This window comes from Rhinoderma darwinii, chromosome 10, assembly GCF_050947455.1.
Source record: "Rhinoderma darwinii isolate aRhiDar2 chromosome 10, aRhiDar2.hap1, whole genome shotgun sequence".
NCBI classification, from domain to species: Eukaryota; Metazoa; Chordata; class Amphibia; order Anura; family Rhinodermatidae; genus Rhinoderma; species Rhinoderma darwinii.
In genome coordinates, this window is record NC_134696.1 from 59,608,719 (window position 1) to 59,635,730 (window position 27,012).

At 41.9% G+C, this 27,012-nt stretch overlaps 1 protein-coding gene across 1 annotated transcript in view; it reads left to right on the forward strand.

The window, feature by feature from the left end:
- The window catches only part of CACNG8 (calcium voltage-gated channel auxiliary subunit gamma 8), a 178,245-nt gene that overhangs the window by 128,074 nt on the left and 23,159 nt on the right, over window positions 1-27,012 (forward strand). The window contains exons 2-3 of the mRNA XM_075839973.1: window positions 4,227-4,784; window positions 20,022-20,105. Coding sequence (XP_075696088.1) covers window positions 4,562-4,784; window positions 20,022-20,105 — 307 coding nt within the window. The 5' untranslated portion in view covers window positions 4,227-4,561. The remainder of the gene's footprint in view (window positions 1-4,226; window positions 4,785-20,021; window positions 20,106-27,012) is intronic.

The window sequence follows — 27,012 nt, forward strand, 5'->3', positions numbered from 1 at the left end:
TTCTGGACTGCGGTCTTGGGCTGGCAAGCCTGAGCGTACTGTCACGGACACAGGGTATGTGGACCCACTAGGCCGCTCCGCTGTAGCGGGGAGGCAGCTGACCAGGTCACAGTCTATGCAAAAGTCAATGGCAGACAGTAATGCTTGGGTACCTGAAATAGTCCGGAAGGTGGCTGTGGCTACAGCACGGATGGAGGCTGGTGCGGCAGGTGGCGCCATACGTGGCGGGCAGTATGCGATGAAGCAGATGACACTGGATGTGGCAGACGACACTGGACGTGGCAGAAGACACTGGACGTGGTAGGAGACACTGGACGTGGCAGAAGACACTGGACGTGGCAGAAGACACGACTCCAACGCTGGTAGGCACAGGAACTGGAACAATACGGATTACAGGAACGGGTAACAGGGCACGGGTAACTGCTGGAACGGGAAACACTAAGGGACCATTTGCGAGACAGACTGGGATAGACTAACAACGCTCAGGCAAGGATTAGAAGGCCTGGGGCCTTCCTATAGACCAGGAAATTGTGGTAGTTAATGATGATGACGAATTCCTATTAGCGCGCGCTGGCCCTTTAAGGCCGGGCGCGAGCATGCGTGCGCACCCTACGGGACACAGCCGAATGGAGCGGAAGTGAGAGCTGGCGTCTCCAAGGAGGGAGACGGGGACCAGCGCTCACGGATCCATGGCTGCGGGCGTCGGGAGGTGAGTAAACCCGACGGCCCGCGGCCATGGACGCTACACCGGGCTCCTAGCATCATAGTTATGTACAATGCTTGGAGTCCCTGCCTCGCTGCGGGACAACTGTCCCGTACAGTAATCATGTTTTTAGTACGGGACAGTAGTTTCATGTAGAGGCAGGGACACCTAGCGTCGTACGTAACTATGATGCTAGGAGCCCGGCTCCCTGCAGTGTGTTCGGTCCGGGACTTGCGGACGAAATACGTTCCGTCTATTTCGGACGTAACATGCTCGTGTGAACCTAGCCTAAGTGATCATTGTCTGATTGCTAAGGTCCCGAATTCCCTGTTCCTGCTCACTGCTCGACCGCAGTAAGGAGGACATTAAATGGAGCGGTGGTCGAGCAAGCATGCAGCTGTTCTATTCAACGTCTATGAGAATGAGACAGCCAAGTACAGCGCCCAGTTGTTTCCGTCAGTCCCATAGACATTGAATGGAGCATCTGGGGCATGCTCGACCACCACCCATTCAAACTTCTCCTCATGGCCGGGGTGTAGTGAGGAGGATCTGGGGGTTCAGGACCCCCGTGCTCGCGATTGGTGGGGCCCCCAGCGATCAGACAATTATTACCATCTTATATCCTGTTGATTCTGGAATAAAACCTTTAAAATGTTTGGCTGCTCTTAGAAGATAATGCAGAACTTTTTAGCACCCTCTGCAGCCTCTCTCTTGTCCCTCACACGGTATCCCCCTCTGATTTCCCTATCACTGTGAAAACCTAATTCACATATAAATCTCTATAATTACCATATGAATGCACACTGTTCATTGTTTTTATATGTAGATTCACCCTTGATCAGGTACCCTTCCCCTAGATGGGCCGCCTATTAGCACAGGACTACTGTGAATAAATGAATAAATCCAGCTTTGTTACTTGGCATCAGCTATCACAAATTTCTAACAAATATAGTCACATGTATTTTTTTTTTATACATGTTTTTAAGTTAAAGACAGAATTGTATCCAAATGTATAAGGGAAGGACTTATAAATCCTTTGTATCTACTCCTGTGTTTGTCTAAAAAAAAACAAAAAAATGTTACCAAAATCTGCATATGTGCTTCAAGCCTAACAGAAAAGCAGCCTTGATGTTCATAGCAAAATTTTTCTGAGAAGTTTAAAACATTAAGGCATTGCTCTGATTGCTTGCTATGGGAAAATAGGCTAGTTTCTATGTCAGACAGTTTTGATGTACGAGGCCTAACATCTATAACCATCAGTCTAGGATGGTGAAGGAGCAATACAAGTTTTGAGATGTATAACAACATTTGGAGCTGGTGATTCATTTTTCATTGCACTTAATATGAATGACTTGGATTTTTGTTGATTAAAGTGACTCTGTCACCACATTATAAGTGCCCTATCTCCTACATAAGGAGATCGGTGCTGTAATGTAGGTGACAGCAGTGCTTTTTATTTAGAAAAACGATCTATTTTTACCACTTTATGTGCGATTTTTAGCTTTATGCTAATTCGTTTCTTAATGCCCAAGTGGGCGTGTTTTTACTTTAGACCAAGTGGGCGTTGTACAGAGGAGTTTATGACGCTGACCAATCAGTGACCAATCAGCGTCATGCACTTCTCTTAATTCATTTACACTGCACTAGCGATATAGCTATATCGTTATGTGCAGCTACATACACACACTATAACATTACTGCAGTGTCCTGATAATGAATAGACATTACCACCAGCCAGGACGTGATGTGTATTCACAATCCTGACATGTCTGAATCTTTTCTGTGAGATTTCCAGCAAGGCAAACGTAATCTCGCGAGATTACGATGTAAACGAGATTACGTTTGCCTTGCTGAAAATCTCACAGAAAAGATTCAGAAGTGGTCAGGATTGTGAATACACATCACGTCCTGGCTGGAGGTAATGTATATTCATTATCAGGACACTGCAGTAATGTTAGTGTTTGTGTATGTAGCTGCACATAACGATATATCTATATCGCTAGTGCAGTGAAAATGAATGGAGAGAAGTGTATGACGCTGATTGGTCACTGATTGGTCAGCGTCTTACAGTCCTCTGCACAACGCCCACTTGGTCTAAAGTAAAAACACGCCCACTTCGGCATTAAGAAACTAATTAGCATAAAGCTAAAAATCGCTCATAAAGTGGTAAAAATAGATTGTTTTTCTAAATAAAAAGCACTGATGTCATCTACATTACAGCGCCCATCTCCTTATGTAGGAGATAGGCCACTTATAATGTGGTGACAGAGCCTCTTTAAATGTTTGATATCAAAATATATTTAACAAACAAATAGGATTCTGGAAGACTCATAAAAAAAATTGAAAGGCCACCTAAGGATTTTTCTATTATCTAAAGTTGCTGATATAGTTCTTGGGCCACATAGTCTTTTCAAAATTATGTCTCCCCATGTATACCACGGATATTTCACTCCTAAACTGTGGGCTGCTGTATAGTGGTGCCGCATTAACTGCAATCCCTATTACTAAATAGCAGTAGCTTAGGAAATCCCTGGAAACAGAGATGGACTGATACAGTACTGCATATGTGTGACCACATAAAGATAATTGTTATCGAATTGCAAGTTGAGCGATTGCCGACAGAGAGCGTGCAAATAAATCTTCAACCTCAAATCCGTCACAACTCTGATTGACAGAGTCTAAGGCTACTCTAAGGTTTTCGCCAGAACCGACCACAAGGTGGGATGGTCTTGGCTGCATAGGACCCAGGTTGTCTTAGCAGAGTTCAGTGTTGGATAAGTAAAACAGGACCACCCAGAAGCCAGAACAGTAGTCATGGTGATCTTAAGGGAACAGGCGTTTTCCTAACAATAATTCAGCGGATGGCATTACTTGCAGCAACCAGATTTATAAACAAGAGAAACATATGGGTACCTACTGTATGGGTACAAGTAAGTGAATTTCTTTGTGTTTGGGAATACTTGAATCATGAGGAGCAGAAAAGCACTCATAGCTGCTATGTCATTTTCTGTTAAATTTGTGTTTTCTATTTTATTTCTGAATAATGAATAACTTGAAGTTAAAGGTTATGAACACCTTTAAAGGATTTTTCTTTAATTAATATGTTATGCTATTTTAAAATTGACCTTCATTAAAAAATTGTTTACATTTACGATACAGCTTCTATGTATCCTGTATACATAGACGCTGTATCATTCTCCCTCAGTTGAGTGTGTCAGTTCAGCTTAGATGTGATCAATATCAGCTAGCTCCTGTGTGTCAGTGGCATGCAGGACCCGCTCTCAGCCAAGCCGTTAGCTCAGATGATCTGACGGAATCGGCTGAGAGAGAATGAGACAGCTTTTATGTACAGGATCAATAGAAGTAAAAAACATTTTTGAATAAAAGTAAATTAAAAAATTGCTTAAAAACACAACATATTAATTAAAAAAATATAAATCTTTCCAAAGGTGTACATAGCCTTTAATGGTTATTTTTACTGGTGGGGGTGAAAAGTAATATCTTTGTCTCTATGTATTGACAGGTCCGAGTGATGCAAGAGGAATCCCTTAACATTTCACACTGAAACATACGGATCTGAGACTAGACAGTCAATGGAAAAAAACTTGAGGCTTTTTGCAAAGATAGTCCTGAGCAATTCAGTGGCTTCTCTTGTCCTTTGGCAAAAGCATTTGAGCTCCTGCTGACATTGAATTCCAAAGGAAAAAAGAAGGCCAGAAGAAGGTAATATCCACCATCGAGCACAAACTTTACCAAAGAAGAAGAAACAGCTTCTTCTACTCAAAATTAATTCTTGTGTGAATTGGAAAACCCCAACCTGTCACCCTGGAGTCGTGGAAGAGGTGGAATGAAGGCAGAATGGTGTGGTGTGAGAAAGGGGTTCAGATCCTTCTGACCACGGTAGGAGCTTTTGCTGCATTCGGACTCATGACAATCGCAATAGGAACAGATTACTGGCTATATGCCAGGGCCTTCATTTGCAATACCACTAATATATCAAGTGAGGAAACGCCACAGAAAGATAAGAAGGACCCTGGAGGGTTGACGCATTCTGGCCTCTGGAGAATTTGCTGTTTGGAAGGTAGTATTCTTAGCATCTTAATGTGTTCTGCAACTTGGGGACTTTTATATATTTTCTAACTGATTGAAATGAATGAAAGCATTTTAGATGTTATTTTGTTTCAATAATGTTTAACATTTATGGTCCATTTAAAAAAAAGTCCACATTATAGTATTGATAGGTCATATATACAGTATATATGTATATAAAGCCTGTTATCAAGTCGCTTTATGTTGGAGTATGTATCGCCCATCTACAGATTCTGTGCCACAGAGCCTCAAACTCCATTATCTCACACCATTAAAAAAAAAACTTTAAAGCCCCCTGGAGAAAATCATGGAGAATTTTTTTTTTTTATTACTATCTTAAACTCTCAAACATCAATGTTCTCCTGCTAAACACGAGTGTTATGTTACATATATTAATGTGTAAGTTCACCTATGAACTCTCTTTCACAGTTCACATAAAATATTGAGTAACTTTGTAACTACATTGCATTAGTTATCGTGTTATAGTCTAAATTCTTGTCCAGAACGATATTAGCAATTCAGCAGGTTTCAGAGCTCAAAATATCCCTGTATTCCTTAGGCTGGGTTCACACGACCTATTTTCAGACGTAAACGAGGTGTATTATGCCTCGTTTTACGTCTGAAAATAGGGCTACAATACGTCGGCAAACATCTGCCCATTCATCTGAATGGGTTTGCCGACGTATTGTGCAGACGACCTGTAATTTACGCGTCGTCGCTTGACAGCTGTCAAACGACGACGCGTAAATTGACTGCCTCGGCAAAGAAGTGCAGGGCACTTCTTTGCAACGTAATTTGAGTCGTTCTTAATTGAACTCAATGAAGAGCAGCTCAAGATATACGAGCGTCAGAGACGCCTCGTATATTACGAGGAGGAGCATTTACGGCTGAAACGACGCAGCTGTTTTCTTCTGAAAACAGGCTGTCATTTCAGCCGTAAAAGCCTGCTATCGTGTGAACATACCCTCACTGGCTCAACGTCAAGTTTAATCTATTACACGAGTGACATATCTGTTGGTTGTTTCCAATAGCAACCAGAAGAATTCTGAATACAACTCTGGGATATAATACAGGCTGTACCTAAGGAGCAGTGCAAAATAAGGCATGGAATGTACTTACAAAGTTACTCATTTAATGTAGATGTTATCTATATATCAGCGGTAACACAATGCTCAATGGTGGACATACCCAATCAGCATGTGCTGGAGCAGAGATTTAGCCTTACAGAGTATGTACAGCTTTGGAAAATATTTTTTTTTAATGAAATTAATATGTTATGTGTTTTAAGAAATTTTCACATTGACTTATTATTTATATTTTTTTTACTTTTCTCCTGTGTACATAGAAACTGTATCATTCTCTCGCAGTCGATTCTGTCAGTTCAGCTGAACTGTCGGCTCGGCTAACAGTGGCTCCTGTGTGTCTTTGACACACAGGATCCAGCTAATATTAATCACATCAACGGTCACTCAGGACCCGCTCTCAGCTGACAATGGTCCGTTCTTTTTGCCTCCATATGCGATGAAGTAATGTCCATGATGTCATGGATAGATGTTATGTCATATCACAGACCTCAATTGGCTGTGATGGATGTCAAGTTATCGCATATAGATGGCAAGCAGAAAGAACTGGGGATAGGTGGGTACTGGTGATGCAGGAGCAGTAAAAAAAATTACTAAGCTAAGTATATTACAGTTTGGTTTACCCCTTTATGTTACTTTTAATATGTGATTATAACACTAAATATTAAATTATATCTCCAGGTCAGCAGAACTTTGCATAAAATATATTAGAGAGCGGTGTCAACTGCAATTTTAAATACATTGTTAATAATTGAATTACTCCCATTAGCAGCTGCAATAATCCAAAGATATAACATGGCAGATGCAGAAAAGCCAAATTCCCATTAGAAAACTCTTGTTATTTGCTACAGTAGACTGTAAATTGGATTGAAAGTATTCTGTAATGTAAAGCAGCCTATGGCTGTCCTGTCTAACTATAAGGGTATGTGCACACACACTAATTACGTCCGTAATTTACGGACGTATTTCGGCCGCAAGTACCGGACCGAACACAGTGCAGGGAGCCGGGCTCCTGGCATCATAGTTATATACGATGCTAGGAGTCCCTGCCTCTCTGCAGGACAACTGTCCCGTACTGTAATCATGTTTTCAGTACGGGACAGTAGTTCCACGGAGAGGCAGGGACTCCTAGCATCGTACATAAGTATGATGCTAGGAGCCCGGCTCCCTGCACTGAGTTCGGTCCGGGACTTGCGGCCGAAATACGTCCGTCAATTACGGACGTAATTAGTGTGTGTGCACATACCCTTACAAGAATGTTACTGTTTATTCAGTTTACAAACATTTTGCATGATGTCACTTTAGACCCAAAGGTGACCTTCAGCGGTCAGTCAACCTCTCTTTGTGACTAAGGCAGGAGTTTCAAAATGTGCTCTACCACCTGGTGTCTGAAGTTCAGCATGATAGTTATCGAATAGACAATCATTTATTTAATTGCCCTCTGTCACCTCCTTTCCACACCAATCACTAGTATTATTATTTAAAATACATACTCCAGATTTAAAGTAACCCCCTGTAGTATAATAAACACTGGTTGAGACATTAAAATGAAAAAAATAAATATGTCTGGTGAAGCAGAAAGACTCCGGTAAGTAAGGTCATCAGCTGTGCCCGCCTACTCCATTCACTTTCACTGCGCTGACGGCTAGTGTAGGTAGTGGCTAAGATATATAGCTTTTAAGCCCTGACATCATATGTAAATTAAGTGTCCAATTGGAGAGGCAGAGCAATATTTTTCATATTTTTTTAATTCATGAATTGCACTCCCTTACCATTGCACTGCCTACTTATCTATACCTGACCCTATAGTCGAAAATGGATAATGTGGTATCATAAAAAGGAAATATACATACGTTTATTTGTTAAAAGATGAAATTATCTTTGTTTTGCTTGCTGTGAATTGAAAAAGCGATCCCTAGCTTTGTAGCTCGCCATAGGTTATGAGTTATGACCATATACACTGGTTACAAAACGACATCCTCACTGACAATATTGCAGACATATATCCCCTAAAATGCCAAATTGCATGGTATAGTGCCAGTGTGTTAAATTTCATACTAAAATATCTGCAAATGTTTTCAATTTCATGATTTCTCAACGTTTAAATTGTTTCTTTTTTTTTTAATGTGGCTCACGACCACCACTCAAAGTTGAATGGGACTCACAAGGTACACAAGGTTGGGGACCTATGTCCTTTTTGCCTTCCATGCAATATAGAGTACACTAAACATAGCTTTCTTTACAAACTCAACAGTTGAGCCAAAGTTCCAAGTGTTTCAAATCTGTCCAGTATTTGCTTTTGAATCACAGCTTTTCCTCACAGATCATGAGTTGTTAGTTTAATGACTCGTTTTTTCACAACTCTATTTCCACAAATAGAACAATAGTAACACTCAACTCCATTAGAATTCTGAAGTATGGTATCACTTCTGCAATGATGACTAGAGATAAGCCAATCAATTCTACAGAAATCAAATTTGTTACAAATTTTCTCAAATCTGAAACTTTTGGGATTTGTCCTGTACGAATCGCTTAAAAAGTCAGAGAAGAGTGATCACATGAATTTGAGCGGTGGTTGGAGTGGGCTTCTCCATAATGCCTTTCATTGTGCTGCTGCAGCTATTCAATTCTTACAATAATTTGTGAATCACCAATCTTCGTCACATCATTCACAAAATATTAAATAGTGCCACCAAAGATTGGCGTATTCTGTGTCAAGCATTTATATGGCGCCATTATACTTCAGTCTATGTCCAAGTGACAATTTTTTTTCAAATACATAGATTTGAATTTAATTTTAAACTTGATGCAGATATCGTGCCACTGCCTGCTGATACAGATGCCACGGATATGACAGCACTCATTGTTTTACATATATCTAATAGTGTGACCAAAAATTGGCGTATTGTTCTGCGTCAAGCATTTATATAGAGCCGTTATACTTCAGTCTGTGTCCAAGTGAAATTTTTTTTTCAAATAAATAGATTTTAATTTAAATCTTGGTGCTGAAGGCGTGCCGCTGCCTGCTGATACAGACGTCATGAACATGACATCACTCATTGTTTTGCATATACCTAAGTCAAGCAGTTATACATCAGTTTGTGTCCAAGTGCCAATTTTTTTCAAATATACATTTGTATAAAGCCATTGCTTCTTCACTTTCCAGGACGATCAGGCACTCTATCACTGTCACAAGTAGTTGTGGCGGTTTTGCACCACTTGTTAACAAAGCATTGCCTCTACCTCCGTGTGTGTATAAACACCCAAAAAGGGATCATTTTTGGAATTCTTGTGAAATAGCCACTGCTTCTTCAGATACCACCATGTGTGTATAAACATCTGGCTTGTGCGAGACTCAGGCACCATCTTGCTACTTCCTGTCTATATCAGGGATGGTTCTCTGTGTTTGAGTAACTACCATTGACTACACAAGAAGTAGAAAAAAGAGGCAGCACTCCAAACAGATGTCATCAGAAAAGTGGATTTATTCTCCCATCAGTGCAGTAAACACTGCAACGTTTCAGCCTTTGTCCAGCATGCATTGAGGCTGTATTGAGCAGCTGAAACGTTGCACTGTTTACTGCACTGATGGGAGAATAAATCCACTTTTCTGACGACATCTGTTTGGAGTGCTGCCTCTCTTTTCTACTTCTTGTTCGGACATTGTGGGATGTACAAAGTCAGATCCCTGGAGGTCGGCACCCATCTGGGCCCTGGAGGTTTCTCTTGTTCTGCTGTGCTGCTCACACTCTCTTTCCTTACCATTGACTACAGATACCGAGGGGAAATTTATTAATACTTTATTAGACTGCTTAACCCCTTCCCGACATCCGCCGTATATATATACGGCGCACGCCGGGTGGGGGATTATGGAGCGGGCTCACGGGCTGAGTCCGCTCCATAGAGCGAGTGTGTCGGCTGTGTGTTACAGCCGAAACTTCGGGGTTACGAGCGGGATTTAACCCGTTAAATGCTGCGTTCAATAGAGATCGCGGCATTTAAATTACTAAAAACAGGGGGGCGACCCCCTGTAACGTCTCAACGGCCCCCCCACAGCGAGATCGAAGGGAGCCGTTGGTTCACACGACTGCCTGGGGGTCTGATGAAGTACCCCAGGTCCGCCATCTTGGTACTCCTATGAAGCTCTGCCTCCGGCAGGGCTTCATGGGAGACTTTCAGAATCACGATATACTGCAATACATTAGTATTGCAGTATATCGTGCAAGCGATCTACTGGGGACTAATAAAATATTTAAAAATGAGTTAAATAAATTAGTTTTTTTTGTGTAAAAAAAAATTAAAAATTAAAAGTTCAAAAAAAAACCCTTTTCCCATTTTCCTCCTAGAGCATAGTAAAAAATTAAATAAGTAAACATAATTGGTATCGCCGCATCCGTAAAAGTCTGAACTATCACAATATGTCACTATTTAACCCGCACGGTGAACGCTGTAAAAAAAAAAAAAATTGTAAACGCCAGAATCTCTATTTTTTGGTCACCTAATCTCCCACAAAAAATGAAATAAAAAGTGATCAAACCGTCACATTTACACCAAAATGGTATTATTAAAAACGACAGCTCATCCCGCAAAAAAATAAGCCCTTATAAAACTTAATCGATGGAAAAATAAAGAAGTTACGGCTCTCGGAATTTGGCGAAACAAAATAAATTTTCTTTTTTACACTTAGGTTTTTACTTGTAAAAGTAGTAAAATATAGAAGAAACTACACATATTTGGTATCGGCGAAATCGTATTGACCCATAGAATAAAATTAACATGTTGTTTTAATTGTACAGTGAATTCCGTAAAAATGGCGCGCAAAAAACCATGGCGGAATCGCTGTTTTTTTCATTTTCTACCCCACAAATAATTTTTTCCCCGTTTCCTAGTACATTATACGGCAACATAAATGGTGTTACGTAAAACTACAACTTGTCCCGCAAAAATCAAGCCCTAGTACTATATCGACGGAAAAATAAAGGCGTTATGGCCTTTGGAAGGTGGGGAGGGAAAAACGAAAATAAAAATCTGAAAAAGGGCTGCGGCGTGAAAGGGTTAAAACTAGACGGGGCAGGTAGAAGCTGGACCAAATAATTGCAGTGGCACATGCTGTAAGATAAATTTGGCGCATTTTGCTAGACATGTTAGACACTTTTCTCTTTCTTATACCACCTCTTGCTTGGCTTACTTTAAACCAATATTTTGAAATAACAATTTGGCACAATTTGGTGTATTTTAAAACTCCTCTAAGCCATTCCCCGCCATTCCTCCATTTCTACACACCTTTCAAAATGGTCTAGCAAAAAGAGTGGCCCATGGCATGTACACCATTTTATTTTGCGCAAATTGATACAGAATTCTGATTAATTTAACTTCGTAAATCCAAATCCCTCATTAGGCAGTTGTAGTTGTGTTTTAGATGTAGTGCAGCCAGAAATGTTGTGTGTAAACCGCACATTTTGAGTCTTTACCTTAAGGCCTCATTTACACGAGCGTAATATACGCGCGTGCGACGCGCGTGCTTTTCACGCGTGTCGTACGCACCTATATTAGTCTATGGGGCAGTGTAGACGATGCGTGAATTTTTACGCAGCGCGAGTGCATTGCGTAAAACTCACGACATGTTCTATAATCGTCCGTTTTTCGCGCATCACGCACCCATTGAAGTCAATGGGTGCGTGAAAACCACGCATGCCGCATGGAAGCACTTCCGTGCGAACTGCGTGATTCGCGCAAGAGCTGTCAAAAGGATGAATGTAAACAGAAAAGCACCACGTGCTTTTCTGTTTACAAACATCCAAACGGAGTGTCAAATTAGAGATGAGCGCACCGAACTTCACCGGGTTCGGCCGAACTCGTTTTGACCGAACCCGGCAAAAAATGTTCGGGTACGCGACGGCAGGAGACAGTCACTGTCCACGGTGCTGAAAGAGTTAAACTGGTTCAGCACCATGGACAGTGACTTCCGATCACAATATACATATACGTGTAAAAAAAACAAGAGGTTCTGACTTACCGATAACTCCCGGCTTCTTCCTCCAGTTCGACCTCCCGGGATGACAATTCAGTCCAAGTGACAGCTGCAGCCAATCACAGGCCAAGCACAGCCTGCAGCCAATCACAGGCTGCAGCGGTCTCATGGACTGCCGCGTCATCCTGGGAGGTGGGGCCGGATGACAAGAGAGGGACGCGTCACCAAGGCAACGGCCGGGAGACCGGACTGGAGGAAGCAGGAAGTTCATGGTAAGTATGAACGTCTTTTTTTGATTCACAGGTTGGTGTATATTGTGCTCGGAACTCACTGTCGAGGGTGCTGAAAGAGTTACTGCCGATCAGTTAGCTCTTTCAGCACCTTGGACAGTGACGGGCGTCGACTAGCCTCATCTCTATGATGGCGGCTGCGCGAAAATCACGCAGCCGCGCATCATACACGGATGACACACGGAGCTGTCAAATGCCTTTTGCGCGCGCAAAACGCAGCGTTTTTTGCGCGCGCAAAACGCACACGCTCGTGTAAATCAGGCCTAACTTTGAATTATCTCTGTAATTGTCAATTTTCTTTCTATAAGGCTATGGGTTCCAATGCGACATTTGGTTGCACACGAGTCATGGTAAAATAACGGCAATACTGTAACATGCACACAAGTTTTCCCAGAAACAGTACCACGCCTGTTTATTGGCTTGTATTGCAGTTCATCCCAATTTACTTGAATGGGAGAGAGGTGCAATACTAGACACAGCCCATGGGCAGGTGTGACGCTGTTTTTGGAAAAAAAACTAACTTTTTTTAATCCTGGACAAGTCCTTTAAGGGTGGTTCCACATGCGGTAGACTTACTGCAGAAATGTCTGCGACTGGAAATCAGTTTATTTGATCTGAATAAATTTTTTTTTGGACGGCAAGCACATGTATTTCTGCAAGCCCCATTCAGATGAATGGGATAGTCGTAGAAATTCCTGCAACAAATCTGGCTTGTGTAAATCTACCGTAAGGCCTCATTTACACGAGCGTAATGTACGCGCGTGCGACGCGCGTGCTTTTCACGCGTGTCGTATGCACCTATATTACTCTATGGGGGCATGCAGACAGTTTTGCTGAGCGTGAGTGCGCTGAAAAAAACTCACGACATGTTCTATAAATCTGCGTTTTTCGCGCATCACTCACCCATTGAAGTCTATGGGTGCGTGAAAACCACGAAGGTCGCACGGAAGCACTTCCGTGCGAACTGCGTGATTCGCGCAAGAGCTGTCAAACTGAATGTAAACAGAAAAGCACCACGTGCTTTTCTGTTTACAAACATCCGAACGGAGTGTCTTACAGATGACCGAACCGAACTTTACCGTGTTCGGCCGAACTCGTTTTGACCGAACCCGGCAGGAGACAGTCACTGTGCAGGGTGCTGAAAGAGTTAAACTGGTTCAGCACCCTGGACAGTGACTTCCGATTCCAATATACATGAACGTGTAAAAAAAAAAAAAAGTTCTGACTTACCGATAACTCCCGGCTTCTTCCTCCAGTCTGACCTCCCGGGATGACAATTCAGTCCAAGTGACAGCTGCAGCCAATCACAAGCCAAGCACAGGCTGCAGCGGTCACATGGACTGCCGCGTCATCCAGGGAGGTGGGGCCAGATGTCAAGAGAGGCGCGTCACCAAGGACGCGTCACCAAGGACGGGTCACCAAGGCAACGGCCGGGAAGTTCTCGGTAAGTACGAACCTCTTTTTTTTTAAACAGGTTACTCGATATGGTGATCGGAATGCACTGTCGAGGGTGCTGAAAGAGTTACTGCCGATCAGTTAACTCTTTCAGCACCATGGACAGTGACTGACGTCGGCTAGCCTCATCTCTATGATGGCGGCTGCGCGAAAATCACGCAGCCGCGCATCATACACGGATGACACACGGAGCTGTCAAGTGCCTTTTGCGCACGCAAAACTCTGCGTTTTTTACGTGCGCAAAATGCACACGCTCGTGTAAATGAGGCCTAACTATGCTAAATTGCCTTTTTCTGGTGTGGAGTTGAAGAGCTGTGCTGTAAGCTCTGACTAATCAGCTGCCAGGCTCTTGCTGTTCCCTCTCCCCTCTCACAGCTTTAGGTTCACACACAGAGGCTGCAACGCGATCCTTGAGTTTAAGGCTGGGTTCACACGAGCATGTTTCGTCCGTAATGGATGGAACGTATTTCGGCCGCAAGTCCCGGGCCGAACACACTGCATAGTTATGTACGACGCTAGGAGTCCCTGCCTCTCCGTGGAACTACTGTCCCGTACTGAAAACATGATTACAGTACGGGACAGTAGTCCTGCAGCGAGGCAGGGACTCCTAGCATCGTACATAACTATGATACTAGGAGCTCGGCTCCCTGCAGTGTGTTCGGTCCAGGACTTGCGGCCGAAATAAGTTTCGTCCATTACGGACTTAACATGCTCATGTGAACCCAGCCTAAGGGTATGTTCACACGCTTAACAAAAAACGTCTGAAAATACGGAGCTGATTTCAAAGAAAACAGCCTCTGATTTTCAGGCGTTTTTGAAGCTGAAAATGAAATTTGGAGCTTCTTTTGAGGCTTCTTTTCAGGCGTTTTATGAGGCATTTTATGAGGTGTTTTTCATAGTGTTCAATGGAAAATCAGCTCCAAAAAAACGCCTTAAGAAGTGACATGCTACTTTACGGAGCGTCTTTTTACGCTCCGTTTTTTGAAACAGAGGCGTAGAAAGATGCCCTGTTTCATCTAAATGCTGTTTTTCTCATTGATTTTAATGGGCAGATATTTGTATGCGTTCAGCTTCCATTTTTTCAGGTGTTTTTCGAGACGTAAACGCCCCGAAATACGCCTGAAAACACTGCGTGTGAACATACCCTCAGTTGTGCTCAAATCTGCATTGGAGGTTCTATTAGCAGCCTCCGTCCTAGATTTCCATTAAAAAAAAAAACACAGACGAAATAGAGCAGCATTCCATTTTGTCCGGTTATAGTATAAACACCATGATGGAAACCCAACAAGCCCCATAGTCAATGGGGTTCGTCGGGCATCGTTAGTGTCCATTAAGGAACGGATCCGGCACTGCTGACCTAAGACGAAGCAAAAAAATGAAAATGAATAATGAAAATGTGAATATATCCTGTCTCACCGTTGTAGCTTGCCCCTGCTTCATTTAGTGGATTACACAAATCAGATTTCTTTTAGTGAATGAGGAATATTTACAGACATCTTGAAGGCAGTAAAAGAAGAATTGCAGGCTGCTGGAAAGTAATAAAATATTCAGTTTTGCCCTAATAAGATATATAACACATTTATATATATATATATATATATATATATATATATATATATATATATATATATATATATTCACATGTACTACTGACTCATGCAAAATAAATAACAACTGGTACATTTTAAGGTTTATATTTCAAATCTGTGAATGGGTAACATCACCTAATCCATTGAAACTCATTAATAAATCAAGATATCTCTGTAATTTGTATCCAAAGTAATATTAACATAAATGTGTTAAAGGGGTACTTATATATTTATGGCATATGGAAAATGTCTGATAGATGCGGGTCCCACGTCTGAAACTCCAGAACGAAGATCCCCCAAACTCCTGTCCCGTCTGGTGAGGCGACCTCACAAGGCGGGACAGTGTGAAGGGTCCCTGAGGTGGAATCCATAACAAACAGACATTTATGCTTTATACTCTGGATATGTCATAAATGTCTAAGACCTACTTTAAGACATTTCAAACCAAAAAGACAGCTTAAAAAAAACTGTGTAACCCTGCATCCTGGATATTTTGTAAGTAATTCACAAGCAGTGTAAACAGTAACTGGGATTATTATATAGCCTAATTTATCAACCATTGGTCTGTGTATCGCCATGGGTATATGAGATAAAATTGTCAAACCTCTGAAAAAATAACAAGTGCAGCTCTGAGCAAGAAATATGTTAAAATCAGTTAACGCTTCCCTTCCCATGTTACATAGTTAGTACGGTTGAAAAAATACAAATGTCCATCAAGTTCAACCAAGGGATGCAAAAAGGGAAGGGAAACATTTCTGCACTTTTTTCATTCTAGGAAATTATCTAAGCCCTTTTTAAAGCCATCTACTGAAGCTACTGTGACCAGTTCCTGCGGTGACTATTCCATAGATTCACAGTAAAGAAGGCTTGTCGCCTCTGCAGATTGAACCTTTTTTTCCAGACGGAGGGAGTGCCCCCTCGTTTTTTGAGGGGGTTTTACATGGAACAGGATTTCACCATATTTTTTGTATGTGCCATTCATATATTTATATAAGTTAAAGAGGCTCTGTCACCACATTATAAGTGGCCTATCTCCTATATCAGGAGATCGGCACTATAATGTAGGTGACAGCAGTGCTTTTTATTTAGAAAAACAATCTATTTTAAACCACTTTATGAGCGATTTTTAGCTTTATGCTAATGAGTTTCTTAATGCCCAACTGGGCGTGTTTTACTTTAGACCAAGTGGGCGTTGTACAGAGGAGTGTATAACGCTGACCAATCAGCGTCATGCACTTCTCTCCATTCATTTACACTGCACTAGCGATATAGTTATATCGTTATGTGCAGCTACATACACAAGCCCTAACATTACTACAGTGTCCTGATAATGAATTTACATCACTACCAGCCTGGATGTGATGTTTATTCAGAATCAAACAATGGAGAGCAAGACCCAAATAGTTGGCGGGCAAATTAACGTTCAATGGAAATGGATGCCTGCTGGCAAAATAGGCCCTTTTTATCAACTATAAGTGAGGTAAAATAACAAAATGTTATTATGCTATTGAAGCAAAAGACACACTACATAGAAATTAAAAGATTCATGTCCACTGCTAACAGTGACCAGCGTAGTGTAATGTGTAACGGTGAAGGGATACAGAGTGTCAGCGGCTGCAGCATACTGCACTCAGACCAAGGTTCAATATCAGAAGTCAGCAGTTAACAAATATTAAAATTTCAGGAAAGCCCCCCCGACATGTTTCACTGCAGATGCAGCGTCTTCAGGGGTATCGGGGCTAATGACGGTGCGCCGCGGATTTCTCTGCATTAAATACACGGGAGATTGGCTGCAGCTGTGACCTCGTTCGGGTGGCCAGCCAATAGAAGTGAGAGCTGGCGGTCGAGCCTCCACATCCAGGATGGACATAAGAAGGAACGAATAGCAAGTACAGTACAGGGCAGCCAATAAAGTGTAGTCTGGTGGCGCATGCGTAATGGCCCACTACGGGGAAACAGAATATCGCAGTCAGGAGAGGAGTCCCGCTGAGTGCATGCACAGAAATTGGCATTTGTGGAAGAAATCAAGCTTTGACAGCTGTAAGGAGAGTAAACATGACCCTCCATAAGGGCAGTAGTGTCTAAGATACAAATGCGGACTGGACATTCCAGCAGAGATCGCAAATAGATAGGAGGATGCATGTTTAGTACTGACGTCGTTTAGATAGAATTATTACGATTATGTCAATAGTGACACATATCAGTGGAGACAGCAACTATCAACAAAAGAGAAAAACCGTAGAAATAGCCATCAAAAAGAAGTAGTTATACGTGTCATGAGGGGTTCACCTTTGCGGCGTTTCTCAGACCTTTTGGACATTTGGTGTTTATCACCCACTATAGTCCTACTATTTTACCATTACGAACATGTCATTGACAAAGTCTGATCACCCATTGGTGGCCAGCCATGATAAGTGTTTTTTCCTTATGGAAACACGCTAATACTTATTAGGTTGATATTTCTTAACATTGCTTGATTAGCAGTGAATAGAACTTACCTACCTCCTCCCATCATTCCCTACCTCTTTATAGTATAATTAATTTTGTCTATGACTAATGACACGTATAACTACTTCTTTTTGATGGCTATTTCTACGGTTTTTCTCTTTTGTTGATAGTTGCTGTCTTCACTGATACGTGTCACTATTGACATAATCGTAATAATTCTATCTAAACGACGTCAGTACTAAACATGCATCCTCCTATCTATTTGCGATCTCTGCTGGAATGTCCAGTCCGCATTTGTATCTTAGACACTACTGCCCTTATGGAGGGTCATGTTTACTCTCCTTACAGCTGTCAAAGCTTGATTTCTTCCGGCACACAAATGCCGATTTCTGCGCATGCGCTCAGTGGTACTCCTCTCCTGACTGCGATATTCTGTTTCCCCGTAGTGGGCCATTACGCATGCGCCACCAGACTACACTTTATTGGCTGCCCTGTACTGTACTTGCTATTCGTTCCTTCTTATGTCCATCCTGGATGTGGAGGCTCGACCGTCAGCTCTGACTTCTATTGGCCGGCCACCCGAACGAGGTCACAGCTGCAGCCAATCTCCCGTGTATTTAATGCAGAGAAATCCGCGGTGCACCGTCATTAGCCCCGATACCCCTGAAGACGCTGCATCTGCAGTGAAACATGTCGGGGGGGCTTTCCTGAAATTTTAATACTTGTTAACTGCTGACTTCTGATATTGAACCTTGGTCTGAGTGCAGTGTGCTGCAGCCGCTGACACTCCGTATCCCTTCACCGTTACACATTACACTACGCTGGTCAATGTTAGCAGTGGACATGAATCTTTTAATTTCTATGTAGTGTGTCTTTTGCTTCAATAGCATAATAACATTTTGTTATTTTACCTCACTTATAGTTTATAAAAAGGGCCTATTTTGCCGGCAGGCATCCATTTCTATTGAACGTTTATTCAGAATCCTGACACTTCTGAATCTTTTCTGTGAGATTCCTGCAAGGCAAGCGTAATCTCGTTTGAAATGACAGGTTACATCGTAATCTCGCGAGATTACGCTAGCCTTGCTGGAATCTCACAGAAAAGATTCAGAAGTGTCAGGATTCTGAATAAACATCACGTCCAGGCTGGTAGTGATGTATATTCATCATCAGGACACTACAGTAATGTTAGTGTTTGTGTACATACTGTACAGCTGCACATAACGATATAACTATATCGCCAGTGCAGTGGCACTTGGGCATTAGCATAAAGCTAAAAATTACTCATAAAGTGGTTTAAAATAGATCGTTTTTCGAAATAAAAAGCATTATTGTCACCTACATTACAGCGTCCATCTCCTTATGTAGGAGATAGGGCACTTATAATGTGGTGACAGAGTCTCTTTAATCATGTCCCCCCTTAGTCGTCTTTTTTCAAGGCTAAATAGGTTTAATTCTTTTAATCTTTCCTCATAACTTAGATTCTCCATACCCCTTATTAGCTTCGTTACTCTTCTTTGCATTTTTTCCAACTCCAGGTCATCCTTTCTATGAACTGGAGCCTAGAACTGAACTGCATATTCTAGATGAGGCTGCACTAATGTTATTGAAGGAAACTGTAGTTCTCCCAGTTTGTTCAGAGGATCTGCTAAGGCTATCAGTTAAAGGGGTTCCCCAGGCATTATATGTTGATGGCCTATCCTTAGGACAGGTCATCAATATTAGATCGATTGGGGTCCAACTCCCGGCACTCCTGCCGATCAGCTGACTGAAGGTGTCGTGGCCTCTTCATAGCTTACCAAGCACAGCGGTAGTTTCTATGCCTGGGATGACAGTTTCGGTCCCATTCAAGTGAATGAGACTGAGCTGCAGTCTCAGGCACAGCTACTACGGAAGTGTATGGCACTGTGCCTGGTACACATTGAAGAGGTTGTGATTTAGGTCGACGTGACCCCTTCAGTCAGCTGATCAGTAGGGTTTCTGGGAGTTGGACTCCCACCGATGTAATATTGATGATCTATCCTAAGGATAGGCTATAAAATATCCAGAGTACCCATTTCAATGCTTCTGAGATGCAAATGTTTTTATTATTGTTCAATATATGTAATAACAAATAATCATCACTGAAAGCCTTTATTCCTGCCTGAGGCAAAAAGTGACCCCCCCCCCCCCCCTCACTTGAGATGGGAAAGTGCTGCGAAGGGCTGTTAATCTGGCAAAATGCTGCCCTTTGGAGTCAATGAAGGCAAAGTTCTTACTTTACCCTTGCTGACATTTTCCACGCAAAAGCAACAACTATATTGTATATTAACTAGACTATTACATTGTTTGAGCTTATTGTTTTTATCGTATTTTCAAACGTGTAATAATTTATATGATTTCACTCCTACTTAGGCCAAAAAAGAGGGGTGTGCGCAAAAATAAATCATTTCCCAGAAGATACAGATTACGATCACGACAGTGCTGAATATCTTCTACGTAAGTACTTTTAATGACTGCCTGTAAATAGTAGTTATTTATATGGTTAATTATGCTAAATGTACTATATTTCAATGTTTTATTGTTTTTTCAAACATAATAGGGAAGGAAACAAAAAGGAAGAATGATGGGTAGGGAAGGGAAACATAAATCAAGCATAGTGTACTTAACAGCAGCATGTCCTTGTAAAAATTTTGTGAAGATACCATTTCAAATACAGTATAAACTACTAGAAATAGCATTGAGTTTTCAATAAATTGTTACATTAAGCTCTAAGAAAAGACTAGGTAGCTATGATTGAGTGAGAAGGGGAAGGGGAGATATTGTTGCAGAGAAACTTATACACATGTCTTATTACTGGAGAAATTAATGAAAATAATAAGAGAAAACAAAACATTATAAAACAAGTATAACATTCTCTCTTATCTCATCACCAAATCTCACCTGCTCCATATAGGACCAGTCGGTCCCTCATATGTTCATGGCCCGCAAGACCCCAGAGCAACTTATCGGCACTCCCATGCAATCATTCCATTTCCTATCTAGGGTTTCCCCTGGAACAATGTAATAAATTTTATGCATTCTGTAGGGTAGTGTTGTATGGTTTGGCGGGGCAGAGTTAGACTTCGTTCACATCTGCGCTAGGGTCCCATTCCGTCTGAGCTTTCCGTTGGAACGGGACCCTGACTGACACTAATGGAAACCAAACTTGTGCAGGGTTTCCGTCGTTTTGATGGAATTAATTGCATAGTCGACTACACTATTGATTCAGTCAAAATGACCGAACCCTTGCACAACTGAGACAAATGGAAACCATTGGCACCGGATCCATCACCATTGAAATCAATGGTGCTGGAAACGGAAATATTTGGTGTCCGCTTGTGTCAGTCAGGGTTCCATTCCGACGGAAAGCTCAGACGGAACGGGACCCTAGCGCAGATGTAAACGAAGCCTAAGAAGGTTTTAAACGATTGGTGGGTCTCCTTCCACAAGCCATTCTTGAAACCATATTGTGTGTTCAAAACAAGTTTTAATAATTTGTTGGGTGTCCACTGGAGGTATGGCAATAAAACTTTCACAATTCTCAAAAAAAGAGTTTATTTTTTGGTTGAAGCCTCCATCCAGTCCATTTTCATTAAGAAGGAGAGCTTTTCCAGATACATTTTGAATGGAGGGTGTGTGGGGTGCGTCCATGTATGCAGAATAGTCTTCAGGCCTGCCACAGAGGTCATATACAATAACTTTCTATTGCCCAGTATGCAAGGAGTTGTGTCCATCTCAATGTGCCCAAAAATGGCCCAGATAGGATTAAGCGGGACATAGGTGACCATATGAGTGGTAATGAAGGCATGTATTTTCTTCCAAAAAGACTGTATTATCTGACAGTCCCAAGGACACTGATAAATGTTTGCTGAATCCTCCTGACATCTCAAACATTTGTCATTGGGGACTTTTGTCATTTTAAACCCCCGGACTTGTGAGATATATGCCCCATGATAGATCCGTAAAGTCATCTCAGTATATAGGCTGGAGGGGAGACATCTAAAGCTGAGGGCAGAGAGCATCATCGGTATTGTTAATTGTGGAGTATCAGACAACCAGTAAGTCATGGCGACCCGAGACTCTTGATAATCCAAGGGGCAATGTATAAACTTGTAGTATTTAGAAGTGTGTCCCTTTGAGCGAAGGGCTGGGTTTCACTCCAGAGGAGTCAGGTGCGGAAGTATCTGAGTGATGAAGCTTCAAGCTTGTAGATGCAAAAAGTGTGATTTTTAGCCGAGGATATTTGCTTCTGAGATCATCTAGAGTGAGAATAGTCTTATTATGGGCATCTACAAGATGACCAATGTTCTTAATTCCTTCCCGTTGCCACTGAAAGAAATTACCGTGTGATGTGCCGGACTGGAAGGCTGGGTTATATGTCAGAGTGAGAAGCAATGAGTAATTCGGATGAAGAGACATTATAAATCTCACCTTCTGCCATGCTAGCCATGTCGTGATTAATAATGGTTTAGAATTCCGCATTTCCGGAATTTTAGAATGTGGTTGATGCAGTAAATTAGGCAATGCAATAGTTGGATTATAAATCCCATCTCTATGAGGGTCCGTAAACAAAGAGGTATTATGTAACCAATCCAAAGCACCACTTAATAACGCCGCAATATTAGAGGCCAGGACATTAGAAATGTTGAGACCCCCATTAAGTTTTAAGGGTTTTGTGGGCGTCCCCCCTTCCATATAAACGAGTGATACAAATAATTGATCTGCTTCTCATCTTTAGGACATAGCTAAATAGGTAATGAAATGAAGAGGTATAAAAGTCTTGGAAATCCACCATTTTAAGCAGATGGGCTCTTCCCACATATGATAGGGGCAAATGTCTCCAACTGTTCAAAGTCTTTTCCAATGTTGATATATAAGGATTGATATTTGCATTATATAAATTTATCGGCGATTTTGTAATGGAGACCACTAGATATGTGAGAGAAACAACACACCACCGAAATGGAAATTGGGAAGGTCTATGCTAGCCACCCAAAATCAAATGCCGCAATGTGATTGGATCTGGATAAGCTGTAAGTGATATAAAAGAGGGTCAAGGGAAAGGTCGAAGAGTAAATGTAAAAGGCGGTATCCCTGACATGTGCCTCTAAAAATGTCCAGTGGGTCGGTATTTTGTCCATTCACTGTAAGTTGTGTTTGCGCGCCAGTTTGGATATATTGGAGAAGATTCCTAAAACCCGAGCCAAAGTTCCTCTGCTGTAATGTCGTATGTAAAAATGGCCAGGAGACCTTCTCAAAGGCCTTTTCTGCGTCAAACCTGAGCAGCATCATAGGAGTCCGTTGCAAGTTTTGCTCATCTACAGTGGCTGCGACAGCATGCCAGTCCGGTTTTTGGAAGCATGACGCTCACTTTTCAGCTGAACTACATGAGGCCTTACTTTTATCCTTTAAACCATCACATGGTGATATACTTAAGCAGCTCATTAAGGTTCTAAATTAAAGATAATTGGCTAATTAAGCAAGAGAGGGCCGTAAAAATAACCCTGAAAGTTTAGGAATTTCAGTTGACTTTATTGAAGCTCTTAGGGATGAAACCTACTTGCTCTGCGTTTATTAAATTTGTCAGAATTTGTTTGTATTTTTTGTATCATTTGATTATGTTGTTTAGTAATAAGATGGGTCAACAGCAAAGAACATAAGGTGTTTTCCTTCTATAGGTATGAGTGTGATATGTACCATGGAGGGCTTTTTTTTTAAAAGGAGGTACGTGAGCTATATAGTACTATGAACATATTGGATCATATAAAGGGAGAGGATATCTTTAAATCTTTTGTAATATAGCTTAGAGGAGCCTACTGGCTCCGGATATTTCCTGTTGGTTGTGCATTTTATTTCTTCTTCTTTTCTAGTTCTATTGTAGTGAATGGTGAACTGATTTGTTTGCTCTGTGTGGGTGTAAGGGATGACAGATTTATTGATCCCAGCACTTCTGGGATATTGGAAGACAATATACCCAACGCCTGCAGACTTTATATCAGAACTAATACTTCCTCTGTTCATGCCATTTCCCTATTATATAAACTTATCACTAATGAATCAATTAACCCATTTTTCATAGGGAAACGGGAAAAAGGAGAACACCATATTTTACAAAACCCAAACCTTAAATTTTCTTAATAATGCATCTACGTCAATTTGTACTAGAATTGAAACACTAAAAAGTTACACAATAATATCTGGATGGTACAAAACTCCAGATCTAGGGTTTGTCCCACAGTTTTGCCTCTATGCTGGAGATGTGAAAATGAAAATACAATTTTCTCCCATATTTGGGGAATTACTTCTCAATACAGACCTTTTGGAAGAAAATATTCTCTTCCCAAACCAGCAACAAGGCCCTCTTACCAGGTTTTAGGCAAAATTTACACACAAGCCAAACTCCTGGCTTTGGCTAAAAAAAGCTGCATTGGAACTGCATAAAAAACTGCGTAAAAATTGCATGTGCTCCTCAAGCCTCAGGGTACTTCCCACATTGCAGCAGCTGCATGCGGGTAAAACCATGTCCACATGCGGTTGGCAGGGTTTTCAAGTTGCTTGTTAATTGGCAGCACAATTTTGCTTATAATACAGTAGTCTTTCCTGCAAAAAACATGATTGTTAATGGAAGAGTGGGTTTGTGGGTGAAACTGCAGTATTACCTGCAAAATCGTGCAGTCATTAACTATCAGTTTGTAAAAAGCACCCACTGCTTGTGGGCGTGGGTTGTGGCCCCATGCAGATGCTACTACTTGTTGTGTAATTTTGGTTGTGAAATCAGTACCAAAATTCTGCAAAAATGTACAGTACAATGTTATAACAGTACAATGTTTTAACAAGCCTCTTTCAGTCTCAGTGTAAAAAAAATCTGCCGTGGACTCTAAACTTGCTGCGGATTTTCAAAACAGCTACATGCCTCATCTGTTGCGTAAATACCATGAATTTTCAAAGCAGCTTTCCTTCATTACAATGCGATGAGTGAAACCTGCCGCTAAATTCCGCAGCACAATTAACAATAAAAATCTATATGTAACACAAGGGATTTCATTGCAGATTTTGGTGCACATTTTTAGGCTGGTTCCACAGTGTAATTTTTACGTGACGTGTGAACCTAGCCTTATAGCCAATCCAGAGACCTTTCTATACCAAAACAAGCACTCTTTGCCTTAGGCCACGGCCCCACGGTAATAAATCATATGCGATTATTGCACAAATGCAGTCATATTACATTGCAGTGCGAAGTTATGTGTAATGTAATCTTGTATGTCTCATTTGAAATTACATGTGCGCATGTGATGTTCTGCATGTTCGATATAAAGATCACAATGTTACATTTTTTCAGATTGTCAAAGATCAAAATAAAAATTACATGCAATAGTATGCATACCTCCCAACTTTTGAATTAGTAAAAGAGGGACATTTTTAAGCCACGCCCCTAACCACGCCCAATATCCTGCATAAACACATTAAATCACGGCCTGATCTTTCTGCAAATAACAAGCGCACATACTCACTGCGGATCTCTAGACTGTCTGGATATCACAGATATTATAGATCCGGTTATGTCGTCTTTATGTTACTTTTCCTAACTTGGGTATAACATTTGCTCATCACGGCAGCAGCTGCAGGACAAACCAAAAGGCTGAGAACAATGAAAGTCAAGAGGGAGACCCTGTAGTTGATGACATTTCAATTGACAGGTAGCAGAATTACATGATGGGGATTTTTTTTTTCCAGTTGTGTAACTCTGCTACCGGTCAATGGAAAAATCATCCACCAGAGCCCCCCTGTAGATTGCTCCACACATAGCCCCCCTGTACATTGTGCCAGACACAGCCCCCCTGTAGATAGCTGCAGATACAGTCCCCTGTAGATAGCTCCACACACAGCCCCCCTGTAGGTAGCGCAACACAACCCCCTTATACTTTGTGCCACAATGCCGCCAGAGCGGAGAGCGGTAGAGGTAGCCTACTGCTGCCACTCTCCGCTCTGCTTTGACGTCACTCACCGTCAGAAGAAGGCAGGAGTCTTGCAGCGGCGTTCTCACTGGCGTCAATGCCGGCTCGGGAGTGGACCAGTCCAGTCACCTGACCTGTCACCTGACTGGTGAGATCAGATGACAGGTCAGGTGACTGGACTGGTCCACTCCCGTGCCGGCATCGATCCCAGTGAGAACACCGCCGCAAGACTCCTGCCTTCTTGTGATCGCTGCTGCGGTAATCTGGCATGCAGGGCGCCTGTCAGCAGCGATCAGCCGTTTTGATACAGCTGCAGCACCCAGCGGGACATTTTGCAGACCGCCTGGGACGGCGGGACCCCGGTGAGAAATCGGTACTGTCTCGCCGGATCCACGACGGTTGGGAGGTATGAGTATGTGTTCTTGATTTTATGCAATATTGAAAACTGACTCCCCTATATTATCACATGCAATTTTGCTGTGTGAGATTGTATCGCAAAACAATGCATGCAATAAGTCACGATGGAGCCCTAGCATTAAATAGATGAAGCTATACATGTAGTCTGTATAATACTGTTCATGTACTCCATACAGCCATAACATTAAAACCACTGACAGGTGAAGAGAATAACATAGATTATCTTGTTACAATAGTGCCTAAAAAGGGGTGGGATATATTAGACAGCAAGTGAACCATCAGTTCTTGATCTTGATGTGTTGGAAGCAGGAAAAATGTGCAACCGCAAGAATCTGTGCAAATTTGACTAGTTGTGATAGCTAGACGACTAGATCAGAGCATCCCTAGCATCCCTAAATTGGCAGGTCTTGGGTGTTCCCGGTATACAGTGGTTAGTACCTACGAAAGTGGTTCAAGAAAGTACAACTGGCGATAGAATCATGGGTGCCCAAGGCCTATTAATGGGCGTGGTGATTGAAGACTAGACCATCTGGTCTGATCCTACCGAAGAGCTATTGTTGCACAAATTGCTGATAAAGTTATTGCTGGGTATGATAGAAAAGTGTCAGAACACACAGTACATTGCGGCTTGCTGCATTTGCTGCTGAATATCCCAAAATCAGTCATGCTGACCTCTGTTCACTGCATAAAATGCCTACAATAGTCACATTAGCATCAGAATTGAACCATGGAGCAATGGAAGAAGGTGGCCTGGTGTGATGAATAATGTTTTCTTTTACATCATGTGGAAGGTTAAGTGCGTTTGCAATGCTTACCTGAGGAAGAAATGGCTGCAGGATGCACTATGGGAAGAAGACAAACCGACAGGGACAGCGCAATTCACTGGGCAATGTTGCGGATCTTGGGTCCTGGGAGTCATGTGAAGGTTGTTTTACAGGTACCACTTACCTAAACATTGTTGCAGACCAAGTATAACCTTCAGGGAAACAGTA